The sequence below is a fragment of the Thermobia domestica genome, chromosome 14, assembly GCF_964235325.1.
Source record: "Thermobia domestica chromosome 14, izTheDome1.hap1.1, whole genome shotgun sequence".
NCBI classification, from domain to species: Eukaryota; Metazoa; Arthropoda; class Insecta; order Zygentoma; family Lepismatidae; genus Thermobia; species Thermobia domestica.
Genome location: NC_137467.1, coordinates 59,263,759 through 59,287,393, shown reverse-complemented (window position 1 = coordinate 59,287,393; position 23,635 = coordinate 59,263,759). Strand labels below are relative to the sequence as shown.

General features: G+C 34.5%; 3 protein-coding genes across 4 annotated transcripts in view; 2 read left to right on the top strand and 1 right to left on the bottom strand.

The window, feature by feature from the left end:
* Nucleotides 1–23,390, bottom strand: part of LOC145669687 (uncharacterized) — a 49,147-nt gene extending 25,757 nt beyond the window's left edge. Inside the window, exon 1 of one of the 2 annotated variants that reach the window (XM_081737970.1) lies at nucleotides 22,701–23,390. The gene's annotated coding sequence lies outside the window, so the exon portion shown is untranslated. The remainder of the gene's footprint in view (nucleotides 1–22,700) is intronic. The other variant, XM_081737969.1, reaches the window with a different exon arrangement.
* Nucleotides 13,398–15,176, top strand: LOC145669838 (uncharacterized). The gene has a single exon (XM_081738185.1). It carries the CDS (start codon nucleotides 13,398–13,400, stop codon nucleotides 15,174–15,176), a length of 1,779 nt encoding a protein of 592 aa, XP_081594311.1.
* Nucleotides 15,274–16,502, top strand: LOC145669837 (uncharacterized). The gene is made up of 2 exons (XM_081738184.1): nucleotides 15,274–15,611; nucleotides 16,076–16,502. Exons 1-2 carry the CDS (start codon nucleotides 15,274–15,276, stop codon nucleotides 16,500–16,502), a joined length of 765 nt encoding a protein of 254 aa, XP_081594310.1.
* Nucleotides 23,391–23,635: the final 245 nt, after the last annotated feature.

Genomic DNA, 23,635 nt, shown 5'->3' with positions numbered 1-23,635 from the left:
CGCAGAAAAATTCCGAAGATCTGTAAGTTGAAACTTTTAAATTATAATAAAGTGGAGATTTAATAAATACCCAGAGAGAGAAATAGGCACTTGCTATTATATTTAGAAAATTACACTCTGTACACCTTACAAAATCAGTGTACTCGAAAGTAGAAATAATTATAAACAAACTAATAATGCAATAAATAAAACAAAATAATTAGGAAATTCATTATATTCTTATATACAAACACACCCATGAAAGAACACAGTCGTGATTAAAAAATAACTTTTAAAGGATTGTAGATATGCATGTAAACAAAAAAAAGTTTATTATTATAGTCCAATGTAGCAGAAGTAACACTACAAATACTACACTAATGAAATACGTTGGAGAAAATGAAATTGTTGATTCCATGTTTTATTGTTATGTTCTTTAGTCTAGAGGAAGCAGATGGTTAATGAAAGGAATCAAGTACTCTAAAAAAAAATCGGAAAGGAATATCAAAGAGGTGTTTGTTGAAAATAATATTATACTGAAATATACATGTAGCCTATAAGGGAACTATAACTCCAGAACTGCCTGTAAACATACTAATAAATACCATGAGTATCGTATGTCAGTTGTCTCAAATGTCTTTTCCTTATAGCAATATTCAAAATTCAATATCCATATGGGTCTTTATAGTGATAATCATCAAAAGTATATTTCTTATATTATGGTTGCTATATTATATAATGATTTCAAGTTTCCACTATTTAAACAGATTCATGTCCTCTACAAAGAGATTTAAAGTAATTTTAATAGTAAAGTCGTATGAAGGCAGTAATTACAATTGGACCTTTCGTAAATCACGGGGGTAGCATCACAGACAGCTATATGGTAGCTTTCGGAATGTCAACTAACGTCTAAACAAGGGGATAATATGAAATGCTCCTCAATATCTTCCCTTTAAAGTTTCTAATGTGGTCCAATCAAAAATCCTCCAAATTCCGAAAGTTCAATTCCGTAAGCATTTTTAGTGTTGATGTCGTAGACAATATTTACTATATATTAAGTAAAAATTGCATTTCAGTGCTCATATAATCCACATGGTATCACAACAATATCTAAAAGTGTTTTCTGAGTTCTATTAGAGGGAATAATGTTTACCTTCTTTATTTTACTTTTATATTCTTATACCACAAGCAAAAATAAAAATCACAACATTTTCATAAAACGAGACGAGCTTAATAATGTACTAGGCCATATGGTGGGAAAAGTATAAGAAACAGAATTCGTTCAATGATGATTAGTTCAGCAGAAAAAAAAATGATTGATTCTCGGTAGTTTTTTGCAACACATTTTTATTTTAGGAGCTCGAAAGAAATAATAGCATTCCGTAATGTAATATACACATTTGTTTCTTCTTATCACTCCGAATACATTGGAATATCCGTTTCTCTTAATGGTGTTGTTTTGGAATGATTACAACACCTCAATGGTCAAATTTTCGAAATTCTAATACAGAAACCTCATGCTTCTATGATCTTGTTTCTTGTTTCACAATAACCCTACATTAGAAGTATTATCCCGGCTTTTCGGTAAATGTATTTGTAAGCTTCTTTAGAAGTCTCTGAAGACATATTTTCAAGTTCCAATTTGTAAAATTCTGCGGGCATGGTGATACTTCCAAACTTTATAGGAATATGCATTTACTTTTACCTGAAGTGCTTCTGAAGCTTTTAAAATTCAATAATTAGTTTTAGAAATTTCACCGTCATGGGATTGTTTCCAATCCGAAGTGCAATTGCATTTAGATTTGTTCCTAGGGATCGAAATTATAACATCTATTTAAATAATACGGAACCGCAGACCTTATAGTGTCGTTTCTTTCGCGTCACTTTCGTAATCATTTGATGTACTAATAAGTTCTTTTCAGTAAGTGCAGAAGTATAAGGTTCTTTAAAATTTCGTAACGTCATATTTTCAAGGATTTCTTCTTTAAACTCAAACTTGGCGAAACCACTGTACGTTATATTATATGCAGATAAGTCGTTACTTTCGCATAAATTCTGTGTGGAATTGTTATTAATATTCAATATTAGCTTCGGAAATTTTTACCATATAGTACCAAAGTCGCGCGACTCCATGACGCCTCTGTTTATGTGACCATATTTTGGTAGCCGTTAAACATAGCAAGTTTAGTCTACCATCTAAAAACCTATTCTACCAAGATTTGAAAACGAAACTGTAACGAACATTATGAGTACATATATATTATAGTCGGTTTTGGGAACTAATTGCTCGAAATTTTATCGTCTAATAATGAATTTCGAAATTTATATCATATCGTTTTTTTATTTTAGCATGATTTGGTAATAGTTAAGCGTGCCGACTTGGAATTTTTAAGTAAACACCTGTTTGTAAAGTTGTTTTAAAACTACGCAACGATGTATTTTCAGTGTTACAAAATTAAAATTTTAGGTAAGCTATAGCAACCCTGAGTCTCACTCACACAAGTATTTATGTTACCGTAGAAATACATTTTGATTTGATGTTAGGCATCAAGAAGTAGCTTTTTTCAAATTCATCATTCTTCTACTCGAAACTCAAAAGTACATAACATTTTTACCAATATTACAGAAAAAAAAAAACATTTAGTTACTTGAAACATATTTTACGAAAAGCCAGGCGAAAGTCACGTTCAGTGAATCTACAAGTAATTAGGATTATAACCAATTTCATGTTTAAGAATGCTCAAAACATAAGTAACTATTGCTGACATACATCTTACATACATAAAAGACAGCGGAAATTCCTCCATGGAACTCGGATCAGCCTCTTCCCTCACGTGCCTCTGTAATTAAGATCTAGATTTTCGAAAGGCAGTCGCTATGTCCACGATAGACATTTACGCTTCCGTAGCTAGTATCAATGATGTCACTGAATGCTGTAGCAAGTGATGACACCACGCCCTACTTGAACTTGTAGGAAATAAGAAGATACTTTTTTTCTGATTTTAATGCGAAAATCAAAAATGAGAAGCAACGTAAGTTTACGGTAGGATGATTTACATGATACCTTTGTGAAAAGGAAAAAAAAAACTTTAGCCAAGTTTACATACAGAAATATAGATACTGCCAATATGAATTTATCCTTTATAATACACTGTTGGAGTAGTTTTAATGACTGTAATTCTACTGGTAAAAAGTGAAATGAAATATTAGGTTTACATTGTACTATTTTGACTGTAGAATAAAGATACGGAAAATGAATGAAAAGCGATTTCCTGCTGTATGATGTATACTGCGAAAACAAAGATCAGGTAGAGAATGTCAATTTCTTCATTACTAATACCTTTAGTTAGATAATTATTGCTAGCCATTAATTTCATGTTAGTAAGTTTCAACTCTTTCTAATAACACTGCCTCAACAGTAGAAAATAGGGGGGGGGGAGTATATACTTTGGAGAGCAGGATCAACAATTTGATACAGAGCATGGTTGAAATTAAGCTTTCCTTTGCAGCACTAAGCTTGTATGAGACGTTTGCGTGGATACAAACTACAGAATTCTCTCTAGTAACTGGGATTTAAAATTCGTGGCGGGTAGTTACTTCTACTTTCTGGTAACATTATCTATTTAAATAATTTTCTGGAGTAATAAAAAAATCAACTTTACTTCAAGATTCATTCAACCGAAACGATGGATTGAGCCCCATGAACTCTAACTTTCCTGTGAATAATCATACGTAAGTAAAATTCTAAAAATACAACAGCCCTTCCCGTTCGTGTCTAGTGGCTAGCTCGCGCACCTTTGGATCACGAATCTCGGGTTCAACATCCGGTGGAAGAGTCTTGAAATTTCAACACATCACTAAAGATTCGGATTCGGATTCCACTGAAGGCTCACGTCTCTTATAACATCGGTGCAGAAAGGGCTGCTAAAGTCTAAACCCACCAAACCAACCAAGCTAATAAAGAAAGAACGTAGTAGTGTTTCAATAAGTTAGACTACGTGAACGATTATTTAGTTTTCAGACTATGGTAATAAATGTAATTGGAATAAGGGCCTCGAACATTTCTAGTTCTTGTTACTCGAAAATAAGCAGTATAATATACACACATGGTGTCAGAAAATAACATCGGGAAGTGAATCCTCGGACGAAAACATGAAAAAGCCTACAGACCAACCTTGGTACAAAATTGCGTTATTTCAGAGATATTGTCCACAGAAAATTGGTCGTAACGGTACGAAAAAGCAATAACTCGATCAGTATTTTGAAATTTTACGAAAACGCCTTAAAGTTTTGTTGTATTTGACTGCAGTATAATATGATTTAGTTCAAGAAATTTGGGCGAGAATCTTTTAGTGCGGTGACACGTAACCTTCATTTTATGTTCTCGTGTAAGGATTAATCTTCCTAAGTTGTTTGATGTCGTTTCCAAACATCCTGTGAAGATATATAGTGAGACGTCGGGTCATGAACTTCATTCTGCTGTGTGTGAACCAAAATTATTTTCCAATTGATGTTCAAATGAATACATATAATTAGAATTTGTATGTGTGTATTAAACAAACAATTGATTTAAACCAATAAAATAATGTAAATGGTTCAGAACCAGAGTGAACTCAAATGATTCATATCTTTATTCACTACTTATATTTATATGCAAATTAAATTAGATAGCTAAATTTCTGACTGTGAACTAACTTGGAGGAATGAAGTATATCTTCTGTACTTTGTACTGATTTCCCTTGTAGTTTTTTTTTCCTTGTAAAGTGACTCTTAAAATATTCACAAGTGCAGTACATGCAAGACCAGTACAATATATCTTTATCAGGTGTTCTCCGTGGACAAGTCTGTAGAATTGCCACTTTTGCAATCAGGGGTCCTAGGTTTGAGCCTAGCTAGAGGACAATTTCTCTCGGATTCAAAGCGAGTAATGGTTTGTAACCCACTTTAAACTGTAGGTCCTGCCCTTCATAATCCCACTGTTACATAAGAACGGGCTAAAAATCTTATTTCTATCCACATTTTCCATCTAAATAAAGTAAAAGTGTTGAGCCATGGCTCCTTTTTTTTTAAATGAATAACTGCAATTTGAGAGTGCTAATTGGACTGAGCTCGAGCTCAATCTCAAAAATTGACCACAAACTGGTATAAATCAAGGTCAAAGGTCAACTAGCTCTTTTAGCTCAGAATAAAGACTCATTACAAACATGTGTAAGCGCTTACGAATTATATTGGAGATTATGTATCCTAACTGGTTGTCACAAAATAGCATGATAGAGGGTTTTATACTTCCCGCTTTATTCCAACTTAGGTTCTAACCCAATCTATCTTATTCTCTTATTCCTTATTACAAATATAAAGTAGGTTTAACTTCATGCAAAATAATTTTATATATTAGTTTCCCTAACTCAATCCCTTCTTCAGACGCGCTACTCGGTTTGGCTTATTCAATCTTGGACAGTGCTGAATGGGCAGACTAGTAAATAATTTGTGCTCTACTGGTAAATCAATTGTAAAACTAGTTTTACGTATGAGCGAGTTTGGCTTATTTTATTGTTTAAAAAATAGAGGCCACGATTATCCACAAAATAACAAAAATGGTTCAAAAACAATTAGCAGTGCCACATGTATACCAAGCAAAAGAGTTTGGGTTCTGTTGTGCGATATTTTCACAATTAATATTGAAACTGGCAATTGTAGTACATTTCTACCACTTCCGGTTTTAGTAGATATTAGGTAGAGACGAAATATATTCTTGGGATGCCTAATTGATTTCAGAAAACCGCTTGTTGTTATCTGTTAGTTTTTATTCTATAGCCATCAACGTTAAAACCGGAAGTAGTTGATTTCCACCTCTTTTGGTTTGAATAGAGGCTTAAGACAGAAAATAGTAGTTATTTTTAGAACACTGAATAGAAAGCAAAAAACCACTGCTCGCTTTTATTATTCCTGTTCTGTTGAGATCACTATTGACACCAGAAGTGGTTAATTTCTGCGACTTCAGGTTTTAATTGAAGGTCAAAAGAGGACATGAAAGGTATACTTGAGACGTTTGAGAGCTGTTCGGTTGGAGGAAACCGCTTTCATCTATCTGTTTCCGATTTTGCTTTATGTAGATCAATATTTATTGAAACTAGAAATTATAGTTGATCTGAACCATTTTCGGTTTTAGTAGAGAGTTAATAATAGAGATTAAATATGTTCTTACGAAGGAGAAAACTACCGATCTCACTACATATTACCGTTTTCGATCTATGATCAAAGATCAAACCACAAAAAGTTTATTTAAACCACTTCCGGTTTGGGTAGGTGGTTTAATGACAAATTCAATTCTTAAGTCTTGACTATATTTTGACCAAATTTGGTGATGATCCATCAAGCAGTTCTTTTGTTTATTTCTTTTTCTTTCTTTTTTTCACACACATGCACATACAGGTATGGTAAATATATAAAAGAGTAATTAAACCAAGTTATAGTTATTTAAAAACCAAAAAGGGAAACCTTGGTTTTTGCCACCCCTGCATACAATTAATCCGTTCTAACCACAGAAATATCACGGTCTCTGTTTCTTATGATAAATAATATAAAATAAAAAGAAACCTATGCTTCTAGAAAAGAAAAGATAGGTAAATAAAAAAACATTTAGACTTTTCTTGGCTGTATAGTTATGAGCAGCAGAGGTGAAAGCTACTGCTTCAAAGAATAATCCGTCCGTTTCAAGCAACAAAAGATGTAGAAACGCAATCGGAAACATATGTTCGATACTGAGGTTTCAAAGATCATTATCTTTGTTCTACCAAATATTTTGTTGACACGTGAGTCAATCAACTTCCACCGAAAACGCAAATTCGGATAGTTGCCGTCGTAAAGTTGTAGGAACTTAGTAGGTAAGTGGGGGTGGGGAGTGGGAAGGGAGAATGCTCAAGGCGTAAAAGATTATGAAAATGGAGGTTGTAGACATGTTTCGCTTCTCAAATTGCCACAATGCATCCCTCCCCAGCATGTGTTCCTCAAAGAATGTCACCCGTAGTAATTTATGAGGTATGAAAGTGGTCTTCTGATCCTTTACCTGGAGTAGTAATTACCTGATTACGGAAGTAATTATTACAATTAACACAAGTCATTAAGTTTAAAATTGAGATAACCATCTCCTTTGTATTGCTCTTTGGCATTCATCTAGAAAATTGCAAGTTTCTAAGTGCAGTATTTTGTAAGATATTTATGAATTAAATTTTACATGTTACCTTATGGAGATTCCGAAGCCTCTGATGATGGGTACACATCCCCTTAATGATAATCCTAATTATTTTTGGAATTACATTAAAAGTAAAAAAGTGAATAATCGAAATATCTATACTATGACATATAGTGGTACACAATTATTGTCTACACGGGAAATAGCAGATAAATATGCACAATATTTTAAAACTGTGTATGCTCCAGAATTTCCATCATATGAACATCCAAGCAAAGTACGGTCACAAGTATCTAATTGTGTAAATATTGGTACCATCTATAAAAACGAATGTAAGGAATATGTAATGAGGTTAAAATCAAGTAAACCCAATGGACCTGATCAAATACCTCAATATATGTATAAAGAACGCCGTCATTTGATATTGAAACTCCTGTGCTATATATATAATTCTATCTTAAAAACTCAAATATTTCTTGGCAAATGGAAATTGAGTTTGTTGAAAGTTTGCCCTATTCATAAGTCAAGAATTCCTGATGTGATAGAGAACTACAGACCAATATCATTAATTTCAGTACCTTCTAAAATATTTGAACACATTTTGTACAAAGGATCATGTAAAATCATATAATTCTGAATTCCAGCATGGCTTTTGTCCTAGAAGACCGACAGTTTCAAACTTAGCAACGTTTACGCAGTTTGTATCTGATGCAACTAATAGCAGGAATTCAGTTGATGTAATTGATACAGATTTTGCTAAAGGTTTTGACAAACTTGATCACTTTGTCCTGATCAAAAAATTAGCTATGTATGGTTTTTCTGATAGTTTGTTGAAATTAATCATATCATATCATATCTTATCAGGTCGAAAGCAGTATATTTTCTATTGTCAGACAGATTGAATATGGTATGAAGTTTTATCAGGTGTTCCACAAGGTTCCATTTTAGGACCATTGCTTTTTATGTTATTTATAAATGATTTGCCGCGAAGAATTCAGTCATCTCATTGTTTGCTGTTTGCACATTAAATTAAAATATATATAAAGTAGTCAATAAAATGAATGATGCTTTAGATTTGCTGACTGACTTCAGTAACTGTTACATGTGGAGCATAGAAAACAGACTGTTTTTCAATGTAAGGAAATGTCATGTCATTCATTTTCTAGAAAGTTACTTACAAATAAATACGAATACAAAATGAATGACGGAATACTACGAAGAGAAGATAAAGGAAAATATATAGGTGTGACAATAAGTTGCCGTCTTACCTATGAATATCATATTGAATCTGTTATTAGTAATGCATTTAGAGTATTGGGGTTTGTAAACAGAAATATGGTTGATTTCAGTAATATAAATGCAATATGTAGTCTGTATAATAGCTTTGTAAGGAGTAAGTTAGAATATGGATGCATAGTGTGGGCACCTTGCTATCAATATTATATAAAAAGGATTGAACGGGTACAAAATAAATATTTAAGATATCTGTTTTATAAAAAGTATAGATCACATCGAGAGAGAATATCTTATAAAGCCCTATTAATCGAATTTAATTATGATAGTTTGTGTGATACGAGGGATTTCTTATTCGAAATAGTTAATGGTTTGGTTGATAGCCAGGAACAAACAGGATATTCATTAAATTTTCATATTTAGAAGCATAGTCGTACATTTGTTTTTCCATTGTTCTAAATCTAACACTCTTGTACATCAAAAATCACCAATAATGATAACTAGAAAATACAACCTATTAGTGAGAAACTGTCGTGAGGACAACTTTACGATGAATATGGGACATTATGTAACTATAATAAAAGACTACATTAACAACTAAGACAGTATTTATGTAACCAATGGTAAGTTATTAATTTACAATTCGATTTGCACCATGCAAATTTATAATTCACAAATACTAAAAAAATGTGAAGTGTTATATAAGAATAACTATGGCTTGAATTTTTTCTTGTATCATTTTTTGTTTCATTTTTCTGTATAAGTTTGCTTTTCTTCTTTCTGTTTTTCTTTGGTAATATATGTTTTTATTTTAATTATTTTTTTGTATTACTGTGTGCCATTATAAGAATAATGTAAACTTTACCTGTAATATCTATTCTACAGGGTGCAATTGCTTCGTAATATTTAATAATGATGAATAAATAAATAATATTCCAATTAAGATATGTTATAATAATTTCTCTTTCATTAATGATCAGACTCAAGTCCACAGGGCACAAACGTCGAAAGTAAAACTACATATTTCGTTTCATATTTTATATTCATTTAAACTTCCTTAACAGTGTATAATAAAGGAAAAATTCATATTGGCAGTATCTATAATTTCATGTGTAAATTAGCTAATAATAATTAGTTGGTTAGAGCCTTTTTCTTTGAGACAGAAATCATACAAAGAGTCGTAACTTAAAGGATTCCCTTGACACAAGGAGCTCAAAAATGAAGTGTCGAATTTTTGCAAAACTCTGATGCTATCAGGAAGGTAAAGGGATGACACATCATGAAAAAATATAGTTTCCGAAATAAAGTAATTATCTTGGCAGATGGGGACAAAATATCAAAATATTTTATAATGGAGTATAAGAGAGACTACATGTGACAAATGAATTTATTTAGATACCTTGGGTTCAGCCTAGGAAGCTGGATTTTGGGAAGCGTGTAAAGCATAAACACCGGCAAAAAATAGTAATTAACCACGGTGGAGACTTTTATATTTTCTGAGTACTGTGTTATACAAAAAGTGAGAAATCGAGAATGTTTACTTGCGGCGTATGGGAGAATATGTCGCAGAAAATAATGTTTCTGTAAGTTCATCTTTCGAAAAGAACCTTTGGATCAAAGCTCTACCGTTGGGAAGAATACCACCAGATCAGCAACATCTTCATCGCAGCAGCATATTGTATAGCTAGTGTAGGGAGAGAGAATAGTACAAGCGTAATAATCTGGAGCAATGACAACTACAAATTGACAGCATATCTGTCAATTATGTTACTTACTGCGAATTGTATTTGTAGTATCGCTCAAGTTACAGGCCGTAAGCTACCTGCCTGGTTCAAGTGAGAAATCTTTCTGTTTCGTAGCGGAAGTTGTTGTTGGCGCAAAGTTAGAAACTTGCTTAAGGAATTTCCAGCGGCTAGTGGTCCTTGTGACGAAACTGTTTCGGCTAAAGCAGATATGATTAATTGGGTGTACAAACTGAGACCTTTTCATACGCTATTGATGTTACGTGTGTTTCAGACAATGACCTATTTGCTTTCCCTGGTATAAGAAAACGAACAGTTTATGCATCTTCGTCATTTGTTCCCATTTGCGGCGAAGTGCGAATACGAGTGTCGTAACAAATTGGCAATGCTCCACATGACACTGCGACATGATTTGTCAAACAGTTTCTAGTTACACAATTTAAATACAAAGATGAAAGTGGAGTATGTACAGCACTGCAATCTAGCTATGTACAGCACAGCACTGCTGTTCTGGGTATTAAAAACATAGATTGAGATTACGTTCTTACCAAAGTTCTGGAGCGAAGTAGACAATCACATGGAATTCCAACAAATACATTTGGCACTTATGGATGATATTTACATATATACTGAAGTCAAATAATTAGTGTTTAGAGGTGCTTATACAGTGTACAGTAATTTCATCCTCTTGTAAATCCAATGATGATTGTCACACCGTCTATGTTTATTGTCGAAGTTATAGTCCCATTCGTTGGTGCAAATAACGATGCCAACAATACCAAATCTGTTCAGAGATGCTACTAAAAATTTACTCTTCATAGAGCCTGGTGACTGCCTCCTGTTCGATCGAGGATTTCGGGATTCCATACCTGTATTGCAGGAAGCAGGAATACTTGCCAACATGCAGGCTTTTATTCAAAAGGGTTCACAACAACATGAAGCAGATGCTAACTTTTCACGTGTAGTCACCTGTTCGGCCGCATTTCATTATTCGTTTATTTTTGTATCTGGCAACGCTGGACGATTGATAGTATTTTATAAGTGTCAACGTGACGTATGTGACTGCACAGTGTGTAGTTGCGTATGCATAGCAATTATTGTATTTAGTTGGGTGTTTACAATATAATAAATAGTATATTGTGCAACGAACTTTGTGTTCAAAATAATACAGTCCACAAACATTATAGTGGTCCTTACCGACCGGATTTTGTTCCAGTTGTGATGTGATGTGTGTAGTTTGCAAACTTGTGGCGCAGTATTTTCATTTTGTAGTGCATTGTCAAAGTGGTGCAGAATTATAACAATGGAAGAGCTCATAGGTAAGAAAACTGTACTTAAACGTGAAATAACAAGGTTGACACATAAAGTAAACGAGAATAAAGACAAGCCTAACTTCAATATCTATCACGCTGCACACTGAACGTGCTACGCAATTACATGGCGATTGCACAGAGCTCATTACAAAGTTCATTTTTGTGGGTGGTGAAAGTGAGTTTGCAACATATGACGGAGAATTTAATGAAGTGCAAAATAAGTTGGACTCTGTCTTAGAAATTTTGTACAATATGCAGTCACCTAATACTGAACAGGTAAATACATCTAATAAACAGTGCACAGATGTGAAGTTACCAGACTTAGAACTTCCTACATTTTGTGGTAGAGTGCAGGATTGGCTATCGTTTCGTGACTTATTTGTTGCTGCTGTTCATAATAACAATCGGTTAGGAAATGCTCAAAAGTTGCAGTATTTGAAGACAGCTGTATCAGGGTAGCCTGCTGTATTGTTGCAGTCTATTTCCATATCTGATGATAACTATAAAGTAGCATGGGAGTTACTTAAATCAAGATATGAAGATGTGAGAGAGCTAGCAAATCATATTTTGAACAAGTTTATTACTCAACCAGCTGTGAAGAATGAGTCATCATGTGAGCTACGAAGATTGGTTGAATAGTGTTCAGTGTGTGTGTGAACTTAAATCCTTGGGTCTTCCAGTGGAACATTGGGATGTGATTTTAATTTCCCATGTGGGTGAGAAGCTAGATAAGAACACCAGGAAACAATGGGAGCTTTCATTGAAGAAAAACGAACAACCAACTTTCGACCAGCTGAAAGAGTTCATATTACAACGTGCCAAAGCATTAGCTGCAGTGAGTGCAAGGTCACCGGCAGACACGTCTGCTTTAAAAACAAACAAAAAAGGCAACACGTTAGAGCATCATTCAAGTCCAATTGTGTCGTGTATCATGTGTAAAAATAACCACAAGTTATATAAAAGTCAAAAGTACATAAATATGTCAGTGAATGATAGGCATAATTTTGTGAAAAAGAATTCGCTTTGTTTCAATTGTTTGACCTTAAATTGTTCCGTAAATAAGTGTAATGTGCAGCAGGGTTGCCACACTTGCAACAAAAAACATCATACTTTATTGCATTTTGAAGAAAAGGAAAAAGTAGATCATGTAAATTGTTCTCATTCTATAAATCAAAAACTAATTCCTCAGGTGTTGTTGTCCACCGCTGTCATAAATATCAAAGATGAAGCAAATAAGTTGATACAGTTTCGTGCTCTTATCGATTGTGGTAGTGAATTGTTGTTTGTAACTGAACGTTGCGTCCAGAAATTACGCATAAACAAAGAGAAAATAAACATGAGCATATCAGGTGTTACTGGTTCTAACGTTGGAAATTCTCATGCAATAGTTGATTTGTGTTTTCAGTCATTGTACAGTAATGATAATATTCATACTAAAGCAATAGTAGTTCCAAGAATCACAAGTAACTTACCCAGAGTAACTATTCAAAATATAGGTAATTGGGAAATTGTAAAACAAGTAAACTTAGCAGATCCACAGTTTAATAAAAGCGGCCCTATTGATGTGTTGTTAGGTGCTGATGTTTTCCCATTATTGTTGCTCAGTGGGAGACACGTAGGTACGAATGGAGCTCCGTCTGCCATTGAAACGGTGTTAGGTTGGGTATTGTGTGGTCAGATTAACTTAACGAATAACACATCAAGTGTTCAGTCATATTTTGTTTCTGTTGATCTCAATAAAACATTGCAAAGATTCTGGGAAGTAGAAGAGTTGCCACTGTACAACATTTATCCGTTGAAGAGCAAACATGTGAGCAGTATTTTGCTGAAACTTACAAACGTGATGTTGATGGCAAATATATTGTAAAATTGCCTTTTAAAGAAAATGTTGAGCCTCTAGGTGTATCACGGAACACAGTAGTAAAGCGATTATGCCAGATGGAACGTAAGTTACAGAAAGATCCTGATTTATGTAAACAATATTGTGATTTCATGAAGGAGTACTTAGACTTAGGTCAAATGGAAAAAATTCCTGATGTAGAACTTGATAAGCTTGTATCTGAATCTTATTATCTGCCGCATCATTGTGTCTTAAATGAAAGTAGTTCTACCACTAAATTGCGGGTTGTATTTGATGGTAGTGCTAAAACTAGCAGTGGAGTATCTCTCAATGACAACTTAATGGTAGGTCCAAAATTACAAGATGATATTATCCCATTAATATTAAGGTTCAGAACTCATCCAATTGCATTGTGTGCTGATATAGCAAAAATGTACAGACAAGTTAAGGTAGATGAAACTGATTCTGATTACCAGAGAATAGTGTGGAGAGAAACAATTGACCAACCTATTAGTGATTTTAGATTGTTAACTGTTACTTATGGAACCAGTTCGGCTCCATATCTGGCTGTAAAGTGTTTGCAACAGTTAGCTGTAGATGAAGGTCATTGTTATCCCAGAGCCGCAGAATTAGTCATGAATGATTTCTTTGTTGATAATTTAGTTTCAGGTGCAGCTGATAGTAGTGAAGCAATGGTATTGTACTCAGAATTAACAGCATTATTACACAAAGGTGGTTTCGAATTAAGAAAATGGTCTACCAACGTCATGAATGTGCTAAATAGTATACCTTCTCACTTAAGAGAAACTCAATCGTTAATTTGTTTTAATGAAGATGAGAATGTAAAAGCTTTAGGTATACAGTGGAATCCATCAAGTGATTCATTTTCATTTTCTATTGTTGTTCCCACTTATAAGTCAGTAATGACAAAACGAATGTTACTATCTGATATTGCAAAATTGTATGATACGCTTGGTTGGATATCTCCAGTATCCATTGTTGCAAAATTGTTGCTACAATCATTATGGAAATTAAAAATTGAATGGGATGACGTACTTCCGAATGATATTGCTCGCTCGTTGGAAGCATATTGTCAAGAATTGCCATTGTTGAGACAGATTAAGATCAAAAGGTGTATTTCTTCTGAAAATATTGTTAAATATGATCTAATTGGGTTCTCAGATGCTAGTGAAAAGGCGTATGCTACAGTAGCATATGTACGTTGTATAGATACATCTGGAAATGTGCAAGTATACCTGATTGCTGCAAAGACCAAAGTTGCCCCTATAAAGCAAATATCAATACCTAGGTTAGAATTGTGTGCTGCAGTATTGTTATGTAGATTAGTCAATACGGTCATTAAGGCAATGTTAATCAAGTTTGAACAGGTTGTCTGTTACACAGATTCTACTATTGTGTTAGCATGGCTTTCTCATTGTCCGAGTAAATGGAAAACATTTGTGGCTAACCGAGTATCTGAGATTCAACAATCAATTTTTATTAAATGGGCGCACACATCGAGCAAAGACAACCCAGCTGATTGTAGTTCTCGTGGTTTGAATCCGTCACAGTTAGAGTCTTATTCACTATGGTGGAATGGGCCAAAGTGGTTGCTGGAATCAGAGTTACCTATTGTAAATATTAATTGCCAAAATCTAGATTCTGTTCAATGTGAGCAAAAGTCTTTAACTGTTAACATGCACATTAAGGTTGACTGTACAATAGTAGATAAATTTTCATCATTATCTAGGTTAGTTCGTGTTAGGTGTAAAAGATTTATTAGGAATAGTAAAAGTAAACAGAAGTTAAGATGTAGTGGACCATTAACTACAAAGGAGTTGTCAAATGCATTGGATAAAACAAGCTCAAGAATCTGAATATCCACTTGAGATAAAGTACTTACGTATGAAAAAACCCCTGCCTTATAATACCAAACTATTGTGTTTAAATCCATTTCTTGATGAAAATGATGTCATGAGAGTTGGAGGTCGCTTGCAAAATGCTAGTGTAACATATGATTTAAAATATCCTATCTTACTTCCAAAACATACTAGAATTACAGAAGTTCTTGTAAAATCTGAACATATAAAGCATCTTCATGCAGGTTCACAGTTACTTTTATCTGTTTTGCAACAAAAGTTTTGGATTGTTGGTGGTCGTGACTTTGTAAGGAAAATTGTAAAAAGTTGTGTAATATGTCACAAACAGTCAAGTGTAACAGCCTCTCAGTTAATGGGTCAACTTCCTGTTGGTAGAGTAACACCAACTCGTCCATTTTTGCATTGCGGTTTAGATTATGCTGGTCCACTAATGTTAAAAAATATGTCCACTAATGTTAAGTCGAAATTCAAAATTGTTCAAAGGTTACGTAGCACTCTTCATTTGTTTCAGTGTCAAAGCAATCCATTTAGAATTGGTAAGTGATGCTTCAACAGTCATTTATTGCAGCTTTGAAACGTTTTATAGCTAGAAGGGGAAAACCTACTGATATTTACAGTGATTGTGGTTCAAATTTCATAGGTGCAAACAGAGAATTAAAATCTTTACTGAAACTTATAACGAATGGTGATTCAAAAGAGCCTGTATGTAATTACCTCAGTATGCAATCTATAAATTGACATTTTAATCCACCATTCTCACCTCACTTTGGAGGCATATGGGAAGCTGGTGTAAAGTCTCTCAAATACCATTTGAGACGTGTAGTTGGTAACACTATACTCACATTTGAAGAAATGTATACAGTTTTGTGTTAGATTGAAGCATGTTTAAATTCTAGACCATCAACTGCTCTGTCTTCTGATCGTAATGACTATCAGGTATTAACTCCTGGTCATTTCTTAATTCACGATGCACTGGTAGCAATACCTGAACCAAATTTATGTGTATTAAAAATCAACCATTTGTCACGCTGGCAATTAATTCAAAGATTGGTCCAACATTTTTGGAACCGTTGGCAAACAGAATATTTGTCTCGGCTGCAACAAAGGCCAAAATGGTGGTGTAAACATGCTAATATCAAGGTCAATGATTTAGTATTAGTGAAGGAAGATAAGACATCTCCTCAACATTGGAATTTAGCAAGAGTAGTTGCTGTTCATCCTGGTGTAGATAATATTGTTAGAACTGTTACTATTAAAACTAGCAAAGGTGTCTTCAAACGACCAATTGTAAAAATTTCTCCTCTTCCATTTAATGAAGAATAATATGTAGAATGTGTATTGTAGAGTAATGTGTAGAATAATATGTAGTGTTGAAATGATATTTCAAGGTGGGCGGTATGTTCGGCCACATTTCATTATTCTTTTATTTTTGTATCTGGCAACGCTGGATGATTGATAGTATTTTATAAGTGTCAATGTGGCGTGTGTGACTGCATAGTGTGTAGTTGCGTACCGGTATGCATAGCAATTATTGTATTTAGTTGTGTGTTTACAATATAATACATAGTATATTGTGCAACGAACTTTGTGTTCAAAATAATATAATCCACGAACATCACCAAAGGCACATGCCCAGTAGAGGCACAAAATGAAGTTCAAAATGTTCAGAAATAGAGTCCTCATAGCAGCGTTGGCACATATTCGTGCATATCTTCTGATTGCTTGCGCCATGGAAAACTAGTTTGCAGCGCCCGTCACTAAGGATACTGATGAAATGCAAGAAGTTGCTATTATGCTACGTGCTAATCTGCCAAATCACGTGCTAATCTGCAGCAAAAGCTTATTGATTTGGGAGACATTACTAGGTGGACATCGCAGGTTTGGACGCCATGTGATGCTACTTCATTCACTGAATTGCCTCGTCTAACTGCACATTATTTATGTAAAATAACATTACCAAATCGAGAATGCTCAGGCCTACGCGGCTGACCCTATGAAAAGTCATGGCAGCTTCGCCTTATTTCATAATGCAGTTACTCCCAACATTTTAAGGTTTAAAATACAAGCCCGACATGTGCAATCCTTACGTTACGGTTTTTTTTTTTTTTTTTTTTTTTAAAAAGAATTTGATAACACCCAGGTTGGGTCATAATCCATTACAGGTTGTATTGTAAGTGTCCAAGCGGAGCAAATGTTCTAGGTTGTTGTTCCCATGTTGCCTGTTTTATGACACTTGACAATAGGCAGGTACATCTCATTTACTTTTTCTGCTGCCCACTTAAATAATATTTTCGTTGACACCAAAGATTTGTGAGTGAGAGCACCGAGTTCGTATGAAGTGTACCACATCTTTGCAGTCAGTGTCAATTTGTTTTATCCATGTGTCATAAGGATTATACAATGTTTTCCTTTTCGTACGTTTGGTTTGAGTTGGATTAGTCGGTTATGTACAAGACCTCAAAGAAAATATTAATTTTAGTTAATGCAAACTATACGCATTTTTGGATTCAATTTAATTTTGTTTCATCTATGTGTCATACGGATTATAAATTGTTCACGTTTCTCATTTAGTTTGTTGTCAATTAGTCATATTTTATATGTGCGACCAGAACCCTAAGAAAAGATTAATTTTAATTAATGTCAGCTGCTACGCATCTCCATGGATAACAATGCTTCATTTCACACTTTTTATCCGGCACAGTACTCGGAAATAGAACGGTCTCCACCGTGGTTTTTCACTATTATTTGTCGGTGTTTATGCTTAACATGCTATCCAAAATCCAACTTAACCCAAGATCCCTAAAAAAAAAAAAAAAAAAATGTTACATGTAGTCTCCCATATACTCCATTAGAAATATTTTGATATTTCGTCCCCGCCTGCCAAGACGTTCACTTTATTTCGGAAACTATACTTTTTCATGATGTATCAGCCTTATACCTTCCTCTTAGCACCACAGTTTTGCAAACATTCGACACTTCAATTTTGAGCTCCTTGTGTCAAGAGGTCCTTTATATGACACCTTTCATTTTGATTTTTGGGATGAATCCATTTCAGATCTCCATTTTTCAGGAGAAAAAAGTGCCAGTCGTGCCCTACTGTAAGCAAGCGGCATGTCGTCTGTTTTGAAAAAAAGCAATGCCTTTCAGACTGATATTCCTGTCGGTGCTGAGAGGCATGTTTCCTTCGGACTTAAATCGAGCAGACAAGAGCATTACATCGAAGGAACAAAAATATCTGCGTTTAGTCTGTTCGTACAAATGTATTGGGCATAATGCAATTTAGCGCATGATACACTTCAGTTTGCTTATGGAATTTTACTTTGCTAAGGAATAAAGTAATTTGTTCATTAATTTGTATAATAGCATGCAAAATTGTATTACTTTTCTTGATAAATGTCGCGAAGACTTGCGTTTTCATACTCTTAGTTTTACCTATGTAAATAGGTCGTCTCCCTTATAAATGAACCAACCAGTGTACGACGGATCAAGTGAAAGCGATTTTATGATAATATATTGCTATTGCTACTTTCAATGGAAGACCTACCCCGTACTTTACAGAAATTAAAACGAAATCAAAGTCTTACACTAATTATTTTGCAAGAAGTCACCACAATTCTAGCAAAGAGTTAAACGGGTGTTCACTAAGTGATAAATTGCCATATTAAGCATATGTATTTTGTTACTGAGGAATATCTCACTATTAAGTGGTCAACTTTTATGTAAATAGTGAGTATCAAAAAATATCCCGAAACTATCTGCATCCTGAGTAAATACTGAATAAAGACATTCGATTACAAAGGATTGCTAGTCAAGTGAATCATTTCCATCGCTATGAGATAATAAAAATGTAAAAAGATCGAGAAAAAAAGATAGTCTGATTGTGCTGGTAGTTTTCTTTAGCAAAACAATGCTTGAAAGACATGAAGACATGGCGAGCCAATAAACAAGAGCAACTACTGAATTACATTGTAAAATACTATTAGAGGTGCAAAACATTTGCTTAACGTAAAATTTGCTACAAATTACAGAATGGTTTAAAATGATTTAAGCAGCTCTACAGCACAGGAAACATTTACTAAAATAAACCACAGGATTTACACAGGGTAGGATTATCTCATCTAGAGGCCCGAAGCTACAAAAAACATGTGGGCCTTGCTGAGTTCCCGTACTACATTTCTGTGGAACTACAGTAGGAAAATAAAAAGGAATATGATTGATATTTTTGGTCATATTTTATCTTATGATGATTGTATCTTGTATGATTTTTTTTAGACAGCCGGTTGATATTTTGATCAGAGTGCAGGCCCAGGCTCTAGCCCCACTAAAATCCTCTTTTAATCCGGCCCTGGATTTACAAATCTCCCTTCGTTGCAATAATATATCAGAAAATAATAGTCGTGATACGCTACGTGACAAAATTTGGCGAATTAAAAAAGAATTTCCATGATTTGCAGATGTTGCTGAAAATTTATCAGCTGCAATACTGACAGACCATTTAACTTGATTTCTCAATATAAGGTGATTTAGGGTAATTTACATATACATATCTCTGGGCATTACCAGCATGTGGCCTGAAGCTCATTAGGAATCAGAGATAAGATCCTTCAGTGAGCACATTATCCGAGAAAAGGAGACACGAAAACCTGCAACCATTATGTTGAGTACCATCCCGGCATTTGCTGGTGCCAATAAGAAAAACCCAGAGAATAGGATAGCTAACCTGAAAAAGCTGTTACAGTTTTTTGGCTGAATATCCCCAATGGAAACCGAATGTAGTAACGTTCCCGTGAAATCTAGTCTTAAACACAAAAACTCTTAAACATTATGTTTCCCAGCTTACTAACGCATGAAAATGTTACGTTTCGTTTGACAATTCCGAAGGATGTATTGCTATTCATGACCGGAAAAACACCGTACACCACTGATAAAATGAGTATCAAGAAAACTAGAAGTTAAATCTCCATAACTGGTATTCATGCCTAACTTAAAAAATCACTGCAAAAATACATATACACTACTGCGTTTAAAATGAACAAAATAAGTAAAGTGCCCATTAATAATCTGGTTTCCACTATGTGGAAAATTTTAGGATAGAGACTAGTACTCTACACGAGAAAGGTCAGAACTGAAGAACATATTTATGTCGATTGAGGTAATGTGAAGGAAGTACTAACGAAATATAATTAAGAAACGAGCGTCATTAACACGAGTAAGCCATTAGGAAAGTATGGATAGATTGTATGCATTTAAGAAGCACTTTTTCTAGATGTATATCTTCTGATATACGAATTAGATAACTGATATTGAGGGGCATACAAGGAGGCCTAACAGATCAGAAATTTGAAGGTACAGTAATACCAAATGAAACAATGATGTTCCTCCAAAATACACACATATATGATTATTTGATAACGGTAATAAAAAGGGTTTTTTTTTTTTTTTTTTTTTTTTTTTTAGCAGCCGGCCTAATTAAGGGGAATATATAGTTGCACATTTAGTGAGAAATATCAATTCTGGTTTGAAAAAGAGAACATTTAAGCAATTCAAATATGTCGCGATATCATTTCTGACATACCTAACAACGTAAAAATTTGTAATGCGAAATACATGCTCTTAACTACACATTAGTCCATTAGAAAGCCACAATAAATGGAAGCTTTGTAAAGCCCAGGTTCCAGTGCAAGATAGTTTCTCCCGTTCTTCTTATGTGTAACAATAACTTCATCACATGTACAAAACAAATAAGGGAAGTTTTTCAACGCTTTCGTCTACATGCTTACCCGCATTGTTGACATGACCCTCCCTACGGATGTACCATGGTGCAGATCTACTTGCTACGCTCTTACACTGAATCCGTGCTTTTAATAACGACTAGCACAAGCTGGTTGATATTTTGGGTTCACTACTGTATCGCCGGACCTAATTTAGAAAATTTACCTGATGAATTTGATATATATATATATATTGGTTAGTGAGGAAGAGTCGGTGAAAATCAGGTGAGGGGATTAATTAAATTTCAGAAAATACTTGTTCTTAGTTGATTTTGATGCTGCAAGCGGCACTGTATGTAGATGCGGAAGGGCCTAATTTGGCGGAGAGGCACACTTATGATTTACGAAAAAGATCATATGGAAACGGTGCGGAAATGACAATATTGTGACATATCTTGTTTGGCATTTATCGAGTAATATAAAAATAATTAGTGTCAGTTTAGAAATTGTGTGAAAGGCATGGTATTCTAAACAGGCGAAAAGTTTGTCGGAAGTGAAGACACAAATTACAGAAAAGAAACGAAGTTACAGAAAACAGAAACATCTAACCACACCTAATTTAGTACATTTTGGTACATTTTTGGGTGGTATTTAGTATTTCCCCCAAAGCTGTGGAACACATGAGCCATGCATTTTGTATTGTGTTTCTTTTTCAATATCCTTATTTTCGAGTGAACCCACTGCCGCTCACGCGCCTGCTCCCTACACAAGCACCCCTCGGATCCCCCTACTGCGCTCCTGGCTGACTTGGTTAGATAGCATTCCTGTTTTCCTGACCATCTAGCACAAGATGATTCGTGTTTTATGAACTAGTTTTTATGTGGGAATGTTCTAGTAAACAGGCCCCCCTACATAGATTAGTAGCTAGGTTGGTTCCTTTCTGTACCAAACTTTAATATTTAATTTACACAGTATTGCCAAGTGAGCGTTAGCAAGTGAAGGCAGGTTAGAGCCCCGTAAGGCACGTTATTTCCTGTCTTTATTACAGCTGAATAGGAAGCGGGGACCTGTGTTCTAGAACCTTGCCTTTTTATGTCATACTTCCACAGTGCATTTGAAATAATAATCACTACTAAGTGACCAGGGCCACAACCTAGTATTTTGAGGATGAAACTAAATAAAATTCCTTTTATTTCTTTCGACTTTCGTGTGGCCCGGCAATACAGAGTAATGCCGATATTTTTTGTACTGTTGTTTTCACAGTACGTGCGCACCATGTATTTAAATACGTAATAATTAAGTCATTGTAAAGTGAATCTTCACCAAGAAATACAACTCCTTCGCAAGAAAAGAGCTAAGGGTCAATGTTCCGTTAAGGGGTCCAGTAATTACTTCCATACGAAATTGCAATTCCTCCACTTCTTTCTATTGATTACATAATACGACGTTATATTAGGTTAGGTTAGTTTTGGACTCCCTTAACGGAACATGGACCGAACTAAGTTCTAATAAGCACCGCTGCGCTAGACCTATGTACTAAGTGAATAAAACAGAACTTAACCTAATCTAACATAGCATAAACCAACCTATTCGTTATAGTAATGTAGGAAAGTAGATGAAGTAACGGAATAAATAACAAATAAATACTTTATAAAGTGTTAATATTCCACTTTGCGTACAAATGGCTGAAAGTATTATGAATTTATATAAGATCCCTGTACTGTGCTTGTACACGAACAATTTCTTAAATCAATAAACTTAGCAACAATAACTAAATTAATTATATACAGGTTGAGATGGCCGAACAGACCTTTCCAAATATTTAGGCGTAGCATTCAAAGTATTACCAGAGATTATTTTATACCGGTATATATCGGTACTACTAAAAGCGTCTGCAAATTCCTACATATCTTCGTTATCTCTCTCTCTCTCTCAATATTGTGATGCTCCAGGAACTCGTCCGCTGAGCAATACAGACGGTTAAATGGGTATCTACACTTGTAGAGACGAATGGTCCAAGATCAATTTGGGAACAAAATAAGTAAACACAATCGAAACAATCACTTCATGTGGAACACTAACTATGTGGAAGAAACTATATATTACACACTGCTATGAATAACAAGAGCACTGAACTGTTGATCACTTTGACACCATTACAAGTCGTAGTTGTTCACTATGTAATATTGAAGCAGATGATAAAGAACAAGGTGGTTTTTGTTAGCTAGTAAGAAAGACACTGTTACGGGGCTAGTGAAATAAACAGAATGAATGACTGTGTTGAGTATCGGACGGTAACCAGGCGTTAAAGAGTACTGAAAGGTCAGGTGGTCAATAGAACCTGCATTTTCTCCACAATAATACAAACGTGAGGGGCGCTGCTGCTGTTTATATTGCTAGATGGAAGTCTGAGCAGTATAGTCGAGACGTTCTATTCGTCCCCAACCGGCTTCCTTTGTACTCAAGCAGAAAATTTGCCATAACCACCCTCATAAATAACACTCCAAATATGCCATAAACGGCACGTGTTCGGTGTCGAAGTAATACGTTGTTGCCATCGTTAAACTTTTATTATCGATGGATACATTATATAAAAACAACAATAATAATAATAATAATAATAATAATAATAATAATAATAATAATAATAATAATAATAATAATAATAATAATAATAAAACACAACAATCATTAAAGGAATTCAGTATAATAGTATGGACAGGGGTGGTCAAGGACGGATTTCTG

Bases quoted from the DNA above. Each gene is read 5' to 3' on its own strand.
- LOC145669838 (XM_081738185.1), top strand. From the start codon at position 13,398: ATGGAACGTAAGTTACAGAAAGATCCTGATTTATGTAAACAATATTGT.
- LOC145669837 (XM_081738184.1), top strand. From the start codon at position 15,274: ATGAGAGTTGGAGGTCGCTTGCAAAATGCTAGTGTAACATATGATTTA. The intron at 15,612-16,075 runs GTTAAAAAATAT...TTTAAATTCTAG, and splicing joins GATTATGCTGGTCCACTAAT to ACCATCAACTGCTCTGTCTT.